Here is a 17,621-nt window from a genome sequence, read left to right on the forward strand (position 1 = left end):
TTTTTTGAGACGGTGAGATGAATCTTTTGTCGGCACAATTTAGATTAGATTTCAAAAACTAAATCACAAACCAAATTCCGTCGCAGGATATGGAAGAAGTGAAAGGGAATGCATTCATCTTTATTTATTTATTTATTTTACTCTTATAGCTTCCAAGTTGCTGGATGCTGGATGTGCGAGCCGACTGTATTGCATAAACAAAATTTTACTGTTCTGGTGAAACATCTGGCTACTCTGCAGTGCCAGTTTCATATATCCCTATAAAAATTTTATGATACAAATTAACACATTTAAGAGTTGGATTTGGATAAATGTGTTTATATATTCAAAACAGTTTATTACATGTTCTTATTCAGCACATTAAAAACTGCTACAGATACATAAATAAATTATCCAGCAGGAAGAAGAATATGTGGCGGCCCAAATTATTTATCAGTCTAGGCTTCCAGAACAATGAAACCCACCAGTTTGTCACAGCCCTGCTATCCCACCTGTTCACAGCGCTTTTTTTTTTTCTTTGCTAAATTAAGTACACAATGACGCAAAAAGCTAAACAGGAGTCAGTGAGCACATTCTAAGATATGGTGGCTGCAGCACTTAGGTGTGAGGGTCTAACGCAGCTTGTGGACATTTGTGATAGTGTACATTTAAAGCATCAAGTGAGGATTGTGAAAGAATACTAAAGTTAATGAATCATGTCAAAACAACATCCAGAAAACTCTTAAACTGGCATATATGTAGAACTATTGGAGAATTGAAAAGGACAAATGTAAAAAATAGATGAAATTGGAAAAAAATATATTCTAGTGACATCCGATAAGATTTTATATTTATGAAGTACTTATACTATTATATAATCTGTGTAAGTAGAAACAATAAAAAATACGTATTTTAAGAGACACAAAGAGGTACAGGAATTTATACTGTATCAGAAACTTTAGCACACATTTCATTGTGCAAAATATGAATTGAATGGTTCCTGCCCTTACAAACAACACAACTTATGAACAGCAAGTTTGTTAGAGGAAATTACTGTTCTGTTGGAGCATCTGGCTACTCTGCAATGCCAGTTTCATATATCACTATTAAATCAATTTAATAATAAATATTTATATACCCGGTCCACTAACGACACCCCTTTTAGAGACATGGACCAGCATCTGGTATTGCAGGCTAACAAAGAACCCAAACAACTGCCCATTCCTAAGGGGCGACCCGTTCGTCCGGTTCAATTTGCATGTTTTCTAAGCCAAAACAAGGCTTTGTTTTTGGTCCATGCTATAAAGCCTTTCAATTATGATATTTTGAATTGAAAAAAGCTTCCAGGATGGGAAGCGAAACATCTTCAAACCTGGAAACAAAGTCCAGTGGATTGTTTTTTAACTCTTTTGGAATCTCTGGATGACTGAGAATCTTCACTAGTCAGTTTTGGTATTAAAAAACAAAACTAGTGACCCTTTCAAAGGCCAGGCTCTTAGTGTCCATATGCTGCATTAATAGTAGCAGCCAGCCACTAAGGGAGGGATTGTGAAGTGGTTGGTGTGTCAAATGGTGACATACCCTACAGATAGACACCACATAGTGACACATTATTCACATAGTTATAATAATGATCTGGAAATATTTTGGTTGGCTCATATTCATTCTGTTTGATACTGTTGCCAACATGAGACACATCACTGTAACTGTATTATTACACTGCTAGAGTAGATTAAATGTTGAAATTTTTGCAACAAGAAGTGATATTTTAAGAGTTATTTTAAGAGTAATCGTTCCAGGCATAATGAGCTTGGAATGGTGCGTTCCCACCAAATGCAAAACCTGCAAAAGATTTGGCAGTCTTGTGAGCTTCTGCTCACCCGACATTTCGCCAGAAATTAGCCGGACCAGCAATTCACACAGCGGGTGAATTAGCATGCTGGGTGAAGGCTCCAGCCTGCTGGTTATCAGTTTCAGCTCACCATGTTGGACAGGTGTTTTATGAGGCGAGTGACGGTACTGTATTTACTTTGGGGAGCCGAGCTAAGTCGCCAGCGTCCCTAGGTTAATCTGATTCTACAGAGATGCTTTTAGTATGGGGAGTCCATGATTGGCTGGAAAGCTGCTGCTTTCTGCCCAGCTTAAGGTATGGTGGGACACCATCCTATTGCACAGACCGGAGCAGCAGGGAAATCAGGGTAAGAAAACCTGCAGAGAGAGCTTCAGAACCATGATGATGTGGCCTGCTGTGTGGAGCTAAGGAACCACAGCAGCAGATCGGAGGTGGACAGCAGTAGATCGGAGAAGCCTGCCAGGCAGACATCCCCAGAATCAGAAGAGGCTCTGGCTGTTCCAAAAAAAAAAAAAAAAACAGCGGTACATCAGACAGCAGTGAGAGTGGATGGCTTGCCTGGGCTAGACTCTAGGTGCTAACTGTGTAGGTTTGAAGGAGGGCAGCGTTACAATGGAGACGCCTGCTGGTCAGAGCGTACCAAAGTAGGGAGAGGCAACTGTAACTGGCTAGTGTCTGTGCTAGAGGTAAGTAAGCACACTGAACAGTCCTTCTGGGGCTAAAGTAAAATAGCTTATTTCAATGCCTCCTACAAACCTTTACAAAACTAAGAGTATTAAATACTTCAATCTTTTCTCTGCATATTTTTTCTGTCTTTAATTTTGATTAAAACAAATCTCATCTCTGCTGTAGATCTCACTGTGGGTCACAGCCCCAACTACTCATTGACTGTATTTCATGGTGAGAATGAAACCAAAAGTTTAGATTTTATTTTTATTCCTTGCTAATTTCACTTTACTTTCTTCGCAGGTGCAGCGGCACTTTCGCTTCGCTGAATTCACCAAAAACTTGCCATTCGCCTCACTAGAATTTTGATCTTTTCCTCACAGTCTTCCAGAACTAGCCTCGAAATAGGGATTGTATTTAAATTCATTGGTCAAGGTCCAAAATTGGCAATTAATAATCAGCAATTATGTGTGCAAACTAATTTGACCACTGTATTTAGTAGCTATCAAAATGCCAAATTACTATTAAGGCTTCATTGTAAGGAACAGTAAAACTGTAATTAAATAGCTTGAATTTATATAACCTTTAGTAAAACAACAACCTTTTATGTAATGAACAAAAGAAGAAGATAAACTAGATACATTCAGCATGTCTGGCATCAACTCAGCCGTAACTGGTTAGTTTCATGGACTCATCATAAAGCCCTTTACATCACCACCTAGATGTGAAATTCTAACGTTAAATCATTGTATGTGCATTAACACTGAACAGCATCAAAAGTTTTCAAATATTGTGTTGAATAAAAAGATTTAACACGATCACAACCTCGCCCTCCTGACATTAAGCGAATAAAGAGTAAGATGGAAAGCTCCTTTTTCCTCTCTCCTTTTTCTTCTCACTGCGAAGCTAACACCACCCCCTGCCCACCCTCTGAGTCAGGAATTGAATCTTAATTACCTGGAGGCTCTGTCTTATGTTTCATGGATGAGTTATCTCATTTGTTAGTTATATCCTATCCTCACGCTCCTCATGCTCAGTACCTGCGAACCCCTGATGGTCATGTGAGCTGTGTTAAAGTCTCAAAGACCCACTCAAATGGGATACATGTCAAATCTAACATGGTATTGATGTGCTAATTCTAACTGCTATTTGTATTTGATTATAAGATAATCTTGGAAGGTTTTAAGCAACATGGAGTGAACATGGATTAAGATGTGATTTGTCTTTCCGAATGTTATTTATACCAATGTTGGTTATATGTAACCAAAAATGATTTAAATTAGCTTTGGTTCAAAACAAAAAAAAAAAATAAAAAATTCATTCATTCAGTTTGAAAGGGTCTCTTTAAAAATGCTTTTTAGCCTCATCAAAAACTTTCCATTTTTTAAGCAATCATTGTAAGCACTGGATTTTGCTTACGGGTGGTTGCTCTTAATTATGAGTTGTAAATAATTGTTCATTAATTTCACAATTGCGATCCCACTTACACACGCACAGACAAAGCTCTCCTATAACAGGTGCACTGATTTCCTTAGTAGTGATTTTGGCAGAGTGTTGGTACATGAAAGGCCCCAAACAGCAGCTAATGATGTGATGAAAGTCACTTTCCTTGGTATCACACAGATACCCAGGACATGCATATACAACATGCGAAAAGAAAAACAAAAGAACCAAGCTATTTTTAATTTTTTTAAAGTAAAATATATTAAAAAAATTACTTTCTTATATTGGCATTGCAAACTTCTATTTTCAAATAAATATTCAAAAAGGTATTGGTACCATTTCACGTGAGCTCAACAACATATACAGTAATGTGTTTGTTCCCTGTTTCTTGCGTTTTTCACAAGCAAAGTAATTTTGCTGAAAGTAAAAGTTAAGGAAGAAGAAAAAAAATAGAAAAACCTCCATTATTGAATTTTGTTTTTTAATGACAAGAAGTAAGTAAATCCTACATTGAAGAACTATGTTTTACATTAAGCCTTTTATTAGAACAATGACAGTTAATATTTAGATCTTAATAAATACTTCACGGAGTTAAAAACATGATAGCAATATTTTCCTCTTTAAATTCAAATATATGTATAAAAATGTTAGAAGAATTGTTGGTGCAATTCTTGAAAAGAAAGCTATGGCTTAAAGAAACCATAATAGAAATATTTATATATACATATATATATATATATTTTTTCCTGAAAGCTGGCATTACCAAATTCATAAAATTAAAGGTGTTATGTTCCTGAGGTTTTCACACCTCTCAAAGTCATAATGCTCTCTGAAAAAAAAACTGCTTCACAGCAGAGAGCTCTTGTTGACATGAGTGTTGCTGTTCGTTTTTGTACTCTGGTTTTGAATTAGCAATAAGGTATTTTTTTTTGTGCACAAAATAACATATTTTTTACATTTGCAAACACCATTATTGGTCTGTCTTGTTTCTTCTCATTGCATAGTTCTGTGTGTAATTTGAACCAACTCTTACACAGTAAACACCTCCACAGCCCACTAAAATATAAACATGTTTTTATATTCATATATTCAAACATATTTTACAAAAAATAAACTGTGTAAGCACACCTCAAACTTATAAATCCTTTTGTGGAAAAGTGTTAAAAAATGCCCTATAAAGAAATGTACCTTTACATATGTCAGCCCTTTTCAGAGCTTGTGTGCCTTGTTGGAGTACATTGCATCATAGATGTGGGAGATTTTAAATAAAACCAAGAAAGGGACAAAGCTTTCTTAGAGATAGAATACGTGTTGCAAACATTTCCCGTATGTCTGATTCAGAACGGGAAGGAAATGATTGGCAACAGAAAGAGCCAAATAATTTACCATGTAGAATTCCCTTCTCCATCTTTTTGAACTCATTTTGCATCCTATCTTCAATGATATACATCTTTTGCGTGTGTGAAGAGATCTTGTGGGTTCCTTAAAATTAGATTAAACTTCAGGGATCCTCTTCACACAGGTTTTGCCTTTGGTAATACAGTGTTTACTTCTGTTCCTGTATGTGTTATGAACCTTTGCTGACATTTTCAGCTCACTACTGAAACACCACGCTCTGAAAATACTAAGGCATTCTTTTCTGAATAAACAGCAAAGAGCAAAAGAACAAGAGTTCTGATAAAATCCACTATATCAGCAGAACAAAAAAAAAAAAAAACCTCACGATTCACTTGCTGTTTTGCCCTTTTCCAGTCACAGCCTGCAAGTACATCTTTATAAAGTTTTAATATCTAGCAAAAAAGCAACTTTGCAAAATCAAGGGCTGTCAAAGCGAGTCTAAATGAAGGCGCAAAGAGCCTGTTTACCTCTCTGATGTCAGTCAGCAACCGTTATCCTGCACAAACTTCAGCTCACACACAATTACCTGAGCTCTGCAGGGAGACACAATACATTCACAAAGAGCGAGGCAAGCTGCCAGAAACCTGTTTCCAATTAAATACTGAACATACCTTTCAAGTCATTAAAAGGTGAGCTGTTAATGTGTTGAGATGTGGCAAAAAATCAGGAAAAAAAAGAAAACTTTAACCAGTTAAGAATGACTTGTTCTGCAGCATGCTGTATCTATCACTAGATCACACACTTGTGCCTTTCTTTCTAGCTATAATGCAGACCAATATGCTTAAAGTAGAGAGCATACAGTAGATACAGTTTCTACCTAAAAGGACTTTCATGCTGAGGCTTAACTTCTTTACTAAAACAAAATACTGTTTCCTATTTCAACAGATGATTATTAAAACAACTGTTAAACACTGGTGGGTAAATCTTAAGTCACCAATTTCTGTGAGCTTTTAACTTACAGAAAAGGACAACGATGGACTCATTAGGTTTATCGACTCAATTAAATTAAGGTAGAAAAGAAACATGCCATGGATTGACTCATAAATCAGTTACGTCAAAATAGAGCAGAAGTAAGTTTACCCAAGCCTAGCAAAACTGAAATGACCTTAATTCATGCAACTTGCTCGTTTCCTGTAGACCCATCATTCAGAAAATTTGCCTGACAGATTTGCTCAAAATTTCAAACTTATAATTTGCATTCTATTTCACAAGAAACGTTATCCTATCGATGACTATAAAAGATTGACTATAGATGCTAAATGCTCTTTTATCTTAAGAAATGTGTTTACTTTGTTGGACAAAGATTGCTTAAAAAATCAAGTGGAAAAAGGACATTTTGGAAAAACGTTAACTAATCTCAAAGAAGGCATTATATTTCAGGTTGGTGAGGTTATTTTGTACAATAATGACACACAAACATATAGAACCTATTATAACATGTTATATGTTTTTGAATATCTGTCACTTCTACATTTTCCCGTTTTTATAATCTTAGAATACATTCTTGCATTTCAAGTTCAGCTAATTTCCTTTAATCTTTAATGTGCCAAAACAGTTAAACATTTTAAGTCTTACAGGTCTTATTGGTTTCCATATTAAAGTTTCCTATTATTCCTTATTAAGCGAAAATTGGAGAGGTTCAGGATCACAAATATACAGTAGCCATAATATATATAATTTTGTTTGGCAATTTAGTTTAAAGGGATCAGACAGATAGGCAGACTGACAGATTGATCATAGCATTAAAAAAATATATATGTATATATTCTGTATTTCTTTATTAATGACATGACAGCAAGTGAGGCACAAATGAAGTAGATCACTGATCATCTCTATTTGTCGCTATATTTTATGAGTAATTATCATGCATGTAATCACAACAGCACTTCACAGGTACATCCTGTATAAACACAGTGGTACCGTGCAAAAGCTGCTTCCAGCTTAGACTAATAAATCAGCACCATCCCACCTGCTTCATCTAAAACTGGAATTAAAGTTATGCAACATGGCCCCCATCCAGCTGTCCACAGCTCATCTCTCCTATTTATCTACTGCAACAACGTTGGCAGCACATCCTTAGCTGTCTTCAAATACAAAGTAAAGCTATATGCAATATGAAATTAAATTCTTAAAGTATTATTTACCTTTCTGAAGATTTATTAAAATGATTAGTCCATTAAAAATGAAACACTCTAATTAAGACACTATTATGGCTTAATATATGAGATAATATTTTCCAAATTGTCCTTGGTGATTGATAAAGCACTTTTGATTTGAGTTGAATCATAGAATTGAGTTATTTAAAAAAAAAAATACAAGTAAATGTAAAACTGATTAAATCTTTTCTCGTTTTTTTCTTTAAAAAAATCACTCCAAAACGTGCTACTTCGTGTTTGATTTAAATTCAAGTATTTTTCAATATCATTTGAAAGATTTCTTTTTTTAAATATTGTTGACTGGAAGAAAAAAAATATAACAACACACACATAAGAAAAAGTGTAATAAACCTACCTCACAAAACAACAATCCATATTGGGTTCAGGTGAGCAGGTGAGTGAAATTTTAACAAGTTTGTGAGGAATATTCTCACTTTATGAATCAAATATAACATCTAAAAAAGCTGTACTTACTGGAGACAAATGTAATCCGCATTTTACATTTTCATATTACAGTTTTCATGATTTTACCATTAAAATAAGGGTTTCCTAAAATTCCACCTATGTTCTAACTAATTTCTGATTAGAGTAAAATAAACCTGTTTGGGTTTTCCAAGAACCTATAGTCCCTCAAAAACAGTGGCATAGCTTTTCAGTTTAATAAATAAAGGCTCTAATTCAATTGGTAAGTCTAGCCTTGTTAGTCCATCTATTATGACTTCTGTTTTTTCCCCTTTTGCTACAAATACTCAAATTACTGCAACACAAAAAAATCATAGCCATTTGTCCTTCTCAACATTTATGTAACAAAATGTTGACAAAGGCTAACTTTGTCAACATTACATTACATTCAAGGGTGTCATAACTTTATCAGAGCAAGGTACTTCCTGAAAAAGCCAACACTTAAAAGCTACACTAAACATCAAGATAACATTATATAAGGTGGTAACCTTACCATAGTTTTTGTTTTCAACCAAAGTCACAATTAAATAAAATCCATTTTTAGTTCAAAGTCAGCCCAGCATACTGCCTCAACATACCTGATACCATAAACTCTTGATTGAAGTTGTTCCAGCCTGCCTTGTTCTTTTCCAGGTTATCCTCCATGACTTTGATGTCAGCAAAGGGACAGTTGCATTCTGGGAATCTTGGAGAGCACCGGCACCAGCAGTCGTTATTGCGGCAGAGAAGCTCACCCTCTGAGTTACACGCCACATAGCTGAGGGCCGCCTCCACAAAACGCCCACGGAGGAACTCTGGCAGGACATCCTGCAAACCTGATATGAAGTCAAAGGTTAAAAAAAAAAGGTTTAAAGAGTGCATGACTGTAATTATTTCAGCATGGAAAAGAACATTCCTAACATAGCATTTTGGTTTGGCATCTTTACTTAAGGATTATAAGCTGAATGTCTACACACAGCAGGGAGCTGAAATATTTTTACCTGAATTTTCAGCGTTTATTATTTCAAACTTCACATTTCCTTAAGTTTTTTAAACTGTTTCTTAATTAGGAACAACTATAAATAAAGATGGATGGATGGATGGATGGATGGATGGATGGATGGATGGATGGATGGATGGATGGATGGATGGATGGCTAAGCAGTCAGGCAGTTTTATCCATACAAATACACATTCATAATGAAAAATAAAGTTATTTTACAGAAATCAGTTCTAAATATATTTCTCTTCAACAGAGTAAACAACTAATGCTTCCCCTCACAGTTTTTTTCTCTTTTACTTGGACAACTCCTTTCTCACTGAGGACTTTGATGATATTTTTTAGTAAGTTCAGTATATATATATATTTGTCTTTATCTAAATCAACAGTTGAAAAAAATGTATTTGTTGTTTTTTAACATTTTAATTAAGAATTTAACATAAAAAATATTACATGTTAAACAATTCATGTTAGTAATATTTTTTTTGATCATTTAATATTACACTTAGCCACTCATTTTTTAACTTGAAAACTAACTCAGTTTTGTTTACTAGTAAAAAAAACAAATCAGTGTTATATTTTCCCTGACTTCATTGTCTATATCCTAATAAAACTTTATATGCTAATTATAGTACAAAAAACTATGATTGAACAACGTATTGAGCCACATCATAACACAAAGCTGATGTGTATGCATATCGACATCTCTCAGAAATCAGCAGGTACCTCGGTGTGTGAACCCCATGCTGTGTTTCTGAAATCGTCTGTAGTCCATCCCTGTCTCGCTGATTTTCTGTCTAATAATTGTTAATTTGTGTCAGAAGCTGCCTCTCTATTCCTTTCCAAGCTCTTTGGATGATTTTTGTCAGCCAAGTCAATCCCGCTGTGCCATGCTATGAATATGCATATTTATTCTTCCGTATTTTCTCTTTTACTGGCTTGGAAAAAGATGTAATTAGTCACATTTTCCATGTTCTATGCTTTGGCAGGTGCTTTGAGACCTTTTTTTTTGTTTTTTTACATTTTTTTTAATTTTTTCTTTTCTGTGGGTTAGTCGGTGTGTGGGTGGTGGTGATGTGGTTCTGTGTATGTGCACCAGATCCAATACGGCCAGAAGTTTCTTCAGTTTAAAGGAGACAGCTAAATAACAATCCAGTTCCATTAAGTCATTATCTCACTCTCTGTTTCTTTTTAGTGCCTCTCCTTATCTTTTAAAATTTTCACTGAATGACTTTACAGTTAACATTAGTAATCTGCATAATTTTTTTTCTAAGTCAGCTAGTATTTTTTAATAAATATAAAACAAAATGCCACAATTTTTTAAGATGACTTGCAGAAAGCTATCTCAGATTTTTGAATTGGTTTCCTGATAAAAAAAAAAAGAGTCTAACTTGACGTGTTGTACAACATCCATGTCACACCAGGGGAGGAGTTTATACAATGCTATTAAATGCTGAAAAGGTAAAGCCATTAAACCATACTGTTAAATATAAACCTACACCAGAGTCAGAACATTCAAGTCACATTGAAGTCAACTTTGAAGATTCTTTTTGAAAAGTTTGGATGAGCATTCAAGCATCACTTGGCTGTACTGTCATTTTATACAAAATTGGTTCTGCCTTTTAAACTTGGCTGTTTCTTTTAAAAGGGCATTATGAAAGTGTAGACTGAGTACAAATTATTCAGTTCAGTTTTTATGTGGGTACTTGCCTGTGAGTCATCCTCTTTTCACCTTGCTGCTTTTCACCTTTGACACACATGTCGTTACTGCATCAGCACATCAGTATTCAGCTGAATACTTGCCAAGGATTAGTATGACACTCATGTCTGCCTTTCCAAAATGAATAAAAAAATGCAAACTGGGATGTGCTTAGATGCTACATTAGCCTCTATTTACAATTCTATATATTTTGGAGTGACACAAAGCCCAACAAGACTATCAACCCTTTAGGAATATCTCTGAACTGGGAATACTGCGGCTGACTTGAATTTGTCAAAAGGCGATATAATGATTTGGGGTTTTTTATGGATAAGTTATATATATATAGTAATATTCAAATTGAGTCTATTGGCATGAACCAGGCCCTAATAGTTGCTCATTTCACTCACCTGCCTAACTCCGCCTGGTTTTCAATTATCACTCATCTAATCCACTTTTCTCCTGCTTCTTTATATACAGCTCAGTCCAAGCTATTGCGGGCAGATCATTGAGATAACAGAGTTATAGATCATTGCTGATGCCATAGTTCATGTTCTCGTTCTCGGGGGCTAGTGGTGAGAGAGGGTTTTTTAGTGTTTCGTAGTATTTCAGCTTTCCTGACCATATCCCGTCTCTTATCCACTGAGCTTGCCCTATTCATGTCTTGGCTCAGTGGAGAGAACGAGTTTTTAACGTACCGTATTGTTCCAGATATCCTTGTTTCTTTCCACCTCTTTACCACTGAGCTTGTCTGTTCGCATCTAAACGTTATATCTGAAATCTCTGTTGGACTCCTGGAACCCTGCGCCAGTCTGTTCCTGTTTTGATCTGTATCCCTGAATGGGCTTCGGACTCCTGGAACTCTTAGCCTTTTTGCTCTGTTCTGTTTCCCTGTTCTGGCTCGGATTCCTGCTTGCTCACTGGGTCTGCGGCAGCTAAGGACACTCTGGGCGGCGCCTGCCGCATCTCCTTGGTAGCCCACCGGCTGGATCCTAGCTTGCTCTAAGGAGATGGAATGAACTGTTAAACCCGGCAAGTGACTCACAGGGATAATCTTCCATCAGATTATCATGGTCACTTACCTGTGTTTTTTTCTACCAGAGTTTTCCAGTGATGGACGGTGCCCGCCACTAACCCAAGCAACGGAAAACCCCCAAACCCCCTGGTTAATTTCAATAAAACGCTTTGACTTCACCCATTGTATGTTTCAGCTGAATTCTAGGTCTTTCTGTACAATTTCATGGCATCTATACAACACCTAAATATTGGAAAAACTAAATCAATTAAAGTTTTAGACATATTCTGCACCTTTTTACTATTTATGCTTTCAGATACAAATCTATATATTACAGACTGTAGTTGAATTTAGCGAACACAAACTTTCACAATCTTTATTGTTTGAAAATAAATTAAACAATCTTTTAAATTTTCAGTCTTGTTTTACAGATGTACAAATTGTACAATGGAGGGGTGGATGTCTTGTGTGTGCTTAAATGATGGCTTGGGTATTGAAGCCAGTACAAATAGCAAAAAGATCTGGAGTGAGAGAGACACTTACTGTTTTACATATTGATAGAATAAAAATGTATGGACAAGATCAGGAATAAAAGAAGATATGGAGATGCAGGTGTTGCTCTGTAAAATTTCATCTTCAATCATTCACACATTCACTCACTGGTGGTGGCAAGCTATATTGTAACCACAGCTGTTGGGGGGGAAGACTGACTGATGTAATAGGTGCCACCAAGCCCTCTGACCACCATCAGTAGGGAATTAAAGGTATTGTGGAGGATTTTCATGAATTTTTTAAAAGACCTGCCCTCTCCACTTAAAAAACATACACATGAACAACCCTATACCCACTTTTGACAGGGAACACTTATTAAAGGCATGCAAGAGCATGCACAACCCCTAAATCCGTCAATCACTATATAGAGCAGGGACTATATAGTGGACTCAGTTCACTAACCGTTCGGACAGATGTTCACTGCTTTTTGCTCCCAGTTGGTCACATAACTCCTCCTCCACTGTGCCATCTTTGTTATTAGTCGCTGCTGTCGGGTAGCGACAGTGGGCCATTGAGATGAGCTCTCCTCGCAAAGCATTCGGGGATATATCTGCCTCTTCTGGGGCCTCTCTTTTCTTCTAATACACTTAATGGACACTTTTTTTCTTACGACCCTCGGCCATTTTCAAAGAACTGAGGGGAGCCTCAATGACTGGCTGAAACCGGAGCTCACCACAGATATATGCCTGAAAGTGCACATGCGCAGAAAAAGATAGCTAGCAGGACAAGCATGTAGGATGACCTTACATAAACATATGACCAGAAAGACTGACAATTAGGAGGTCCACATATTTAGATCCTGCCGAAAATAAAAGATCATCCTCTATATTTTTAAAGGATTGCCCAAAGACAACAAATGAGATGGAAAGAGCTGGGGATTCAACCTGACGACTCTCTGCTTGCAGGGCGAAATGCTGTACCCTATCCCACTATCATCCCGGACTAATGTTGTAAGAACTGCAGCAATTTCCTAAACAACTTTTGTACCCTTAAATAATTATAATAAATCCAACTTAAGTTGATTTTAAAGCTATACAATTAAAAAATGTCAAGAAACATAACAAAAAAAAAATGCAGAGATAAAGCTGTTGAAAACAGAACAATCTCTTATTTTTGACCCTCTAGGGTACCTCTCATTTATTGAGTTCTAGATTAATTCTCTACTTATTTCAGGCCAGGTTTTAATTAATCTAACATTGGTGCTGCACTAATTACATCTTTCTGTGTAAAGGGAATATTAAGTATTGAGACAGTCATTTAATCTGTTAATGAATCAAACAGCCATAAATTATCTACACAGTGATATTTTCAAAGTTTAATTGCATGCCGATAGTAGCAAGCCAACACTCAAATTTTGGCCTAAGCAGCAGTGTATTTTTCGACATATTTTTGACAAAAAACTTTTTACATCCTTTGTAAATGCTTGTTGGTTGGAACCATGTACATGTATTTATACTGTCTGTCCACTTAACCCGGAGAAAGCCCCTAAATAGTGCAAAATGTTTAAAAGCTTTCATAATGCATTAAGCACTACACCTTTGTTCCATTATGGCTTGAAACAGTGATAAAAAAAATCCCATCACTTGCTTTTAATCTTCAGTACTATCGCTTCCTTTCACACCGGGTCCCCAGTTACCACCATAAAAAAACCTGTGGGTGTCCTCTTTCTGATGGGGGCTTTTAGGGTCATTACCCAGGAGACTTTGCTTCCATCCACCCCCAGATTTAGATCACTCCAGTAGACTAGAAATAGCAGCCCCTAGGTTCCCTGTCTTTCTATCTCTAAATCCCCTGCAGAGGTCACATTTTTCATTTTGGGCAATTTGAAGCTCTTAAACCCTCCCCATGATCACTACCTCTCTGTTATCAGTGCATGTCTTTGAGAGACTGTGTGTGTGTTCATTTTAAGCCTCTGCTTTGCTAAGTGATAAGTCCACTACAGAGGAATGCACTCTTCACTCTGCAGGAGATGGCTTCAGCATCTTCAACCTTCAGTTCTGCTCTCAGGGCCTGAGAGTTCAGTGTCAGTCTGGCTTTAATGTAAACACACTGACACAGTTGCTGCTGTATCGCTGCTTTTTCAGTTTACCTTTTTGATTTCAACGCTAACTTGTTGCTGAGGTTGGAATGCATATTTCACCAGGCTTCGCTGTTTTTATGCTTTCTGGAGATAGTTTTGTGCTCTTACACAAAAGAGTTGACTGCATTGTAAATATATGAAAAGTACCAAGTAGTAATATTGTGAAGAGATAAGGCCTGAGTGGTGTTGAGAGAGGTACATCCACCAGGTCTGTCACACAGTAAAAAGCCTTCAGGCCAACATATAAAGTTCCTACTGGTTCACTTTCTATTTCTCACTATATCTATTTCATTTGTTGAAACTTTTACTGTTGAGACATCAAGAGCTGTGATGCCAAAGCTGGGACCAGATGAGAAAAATTGGCATGCAAGTAGCATATGAATGATTCATACAGTTCAGTATACAGAAACAGCTTGTGAGCCGAGAATTTGTTTCAGTGACTGCCCAAACTTAGACCTAAGTAGAGGGAGCCACTTGACAGACCTCTCACCCTGCAGGAGCGCACAAGTGTCCTGCAGCATCTGTCCCCATGCTCTGCTCTTGCTATTGAAGGAATTCCAGCAAACTTCTAAAGGCCTGTTTATGGAGCTGTAGGGGGAAAGCTGTGATAGATGAAGGCCACCCTGCAGCTGTCAGCAGGCAATGGTGTCATTCGGACCAAAATGGAATCTGCATATTGATCTGTGCACTTGTATAAAACCATATACCTTGAGTAGATGCATTTTTTGGAGACTAGCATTTTCCAAAACATCATTCTAACAGACCGGATGTTCTGAAAACAAGATAAAATAATAAATGGTGAAATTTATTTTTTTTTTAAATGAAGGATTTATATTTATACCAGAGATTCATACCTTTAACACATTCAATTGTAAGTGAAAATAGTCATCTCGTATTACCTTGCCATAGTATTCATAACGTTTTACAGTTTTTACATATTGTCACAATATAGCCAGACATTCCATAGCAGTGTCAATACAAAGTCATGCATGACAGGGAATTGGAAGGAAAATACTCTCGTTCTATCCACCCATCTACTCTGTATATTGAACACACCTTGACTTGTACTTTGTAGATTAGATGTGACACTGCAATTAAGATGTGTTTTGAGAGCAATTCTATCCCTGCTTTTGTTTTGTTTTTTTAACCAATTTTTTTGTTTTTTCTATATATAACTTATCAATCTTGTTTTAGATGGGGGTACAATTGTGAACAGGGTTTACCAGGTGTTTCCACGGATCTTCAGTTGGATTTTGGTATGAACCTACACTGGACAATAAGTACAATACAATATAAAACATTTATTCAGACTCTGGCTTTATATTTCCGGACACTATCCTGTTTTTCCAAATTAAACTCTGCCCTAGTCGGAAGTTGCTTCATTCTACATTCTCTAACAAGTTTTCCTTAGGCATTAAACTGCATTTAGTCCCTATTCCTTTTTGCATTAATGATAACAAGATTATCTGCCCTTACTTAGGAAAAGTTAGGGGATAAGAAGTTCCCAAGCCCAAGCCCAAGCCCCCCAACCAAATTTTGACATTCTCTTACAAAAGACAAGAGTGGAAAATACAAATTTAGATTAAAAATTATGTGACTTGCATTTCCTAATAATTGCTATTATCATTCATCATTCACAGAAGATAGAGTATAAAGGTTTAGCCATGGGGTAGATACTGACAGCTGACTTCAAGTAAAAAACTCTGCACATGTCATTACATGCAGGGGTGCTAGCCATGTTTTTCCTGGACTGTAGTGTATCCACCTACATTTGTAAAGCATAATGCTGAAAATAAACTTCTCCCACAGAATCTGCCTGGCATGTTGGTAGCTGCCATTGATTGAATTCTAATCATACAGCGCCTCTACGGCTCATCCATATGTAAATAGTTTTGCACATGTATGGGAAGGTTATACACTTGAGAATGAAAAATCCATATTTATCCAACACAACAGTATTGTCTGCGAGTTAAAAATGTTGATATCTTCAAATTTCCAAGTCTAATCTTTTTACAACCTTCCCTTAATCTTCTACTACTTCATCCAGATACCGGTAATAGTAAAAATATGTGTATTGCAATTTGGGAAAGACAGATAGAGAGGTGATTTTTTTTTTGTAAAAAGAATTGAAATGTAGCTACTGCTTTAGAAACTGAAAGGAATTGCATTATGCTCTCTGTTACTTTAGAGCCTGACACGGACAATGTTGACCAGCTATGAAAAATAAAGCCAGTCAGTCTACTCGAGAGATCCATTTCCACTGAAATATACACTATAGCACAAATTGGTCCCACCATATGGGTTGGTCATACAATATGTTTAGAGGATAGCGACACAAACCAAGAGTCATTTGTTCTGTGGCTTTGAGGCTGTTAAGGAGTCCTACAGACAATAACAGAGAAACACATAAAAGAGATGCATTTTTTTTTTTTTTACACAAAATGCATAATTTTGGGTCTGTCTGAATTGGTCAAATTTGAGTGCCACATTTAGAATATATACATTTAGACCTAGTATGAGTACCATGCAGGGATGACCTAGCTGGAGATGTACAGTACATACTGTATGTGTCTGTGTATCAAAAGGAGCTTTTGCAGAATGTTGTGTCATGTTGATTGATGGCAAACTCATGCTACGCTAAGCATTTACAACTTACCTATTGTCTCCACCACTGATTTTCATTGAATGATTTTCCTAGACATGTTTTTGACACCTTTTCCAGATTTAATACATTTTACTTCTGTAACAATAAAACCAAGTAACACAGCATTTGCAGCTCTTATAATTTATTCTCAACAGCTTGGCTTTTACTGGGTAGCTTGAAATCAGCAGAAAATTGATCTCCAAACTGGTAAAGTCTTTATTCGTTTTTGTGAATGAACAAACAACGCTGAAAATCTTACCCTTACATAGATTTATCATAGCAGTAGTTCTGCAGATTTGTAAATCTCATGAATGTGCACTTAGGATTATTTATGCAGTTGTCTAAAACTAAGAATGTTTATTGAATCTGATGTGGTGCACTCATAGGAAAAATGGTAGGAGAAAAATCAAGAGAAAGTTATGACAAGGATACAAAAAATGTTGTTGCACAAGGCCCAATTAATCCAGATTGGAAGCAGGTTCTGTGACTTAACGCTTCAGGTCTTCATCTAGGTGCATGGCTGCCTGTGTGTGCAAGGTTGAAACATTATGTTCTAGTGCAAGATAGAGCATTTTCCTCATCAGAGTGAAAGGCACATGAGTAGCGAAACAATAAAGCGGATCCAGCAATAAGGAACTGCACAGACGGTGTATATATATATATATATATATATATATATATATATATATATATATAT

The 17,621-nt window shown here is 36.4% G+C and overlaps 1 protein-coding gene across 1 annotated transcript in view; it reads right to left on the reverse strand.

Moving 5' to 3' along the window:
- LOC107090588 (BMP/retinoic acid-inducible neural-specific protein 3-like) overlaps nucleotides 1-17,621 on the reverse strand; it is a 241,338-nt gene that overhangs the window by 57,768 nt on the left and 165,949 nt on the right. The window contains exon 6 of the mRNA XM_015384051.1: nucleotides 8,535-8,771. Within this exon, the coding sequence (XP_015239537.1) occupies nucleotides 8,535-8,771 (237 nt within the window). The remainder of the gene's footprint in view (nucleotides 1-8,534; nucleotides 8,772-17,621) is intronic.

Source organism: Cyprinodon variegatus, unplaced genomic scaffold, assembly GCF_000732505.1.
Source record: "Cyprinodon variegatus isolate N-32 unplaced genomic scaffold, C_variegatus-1.0 Scaffold301, whole genome shotgun sequence".
NCBI classification, from domain to species: domain Eukaryota; kingdom Metazoa; phylum Chordata; class Actinopteri; order Cyprinodontiformes; family Cyprinodontidae; genus Cyprinodon; species Cyprinodon variegatus.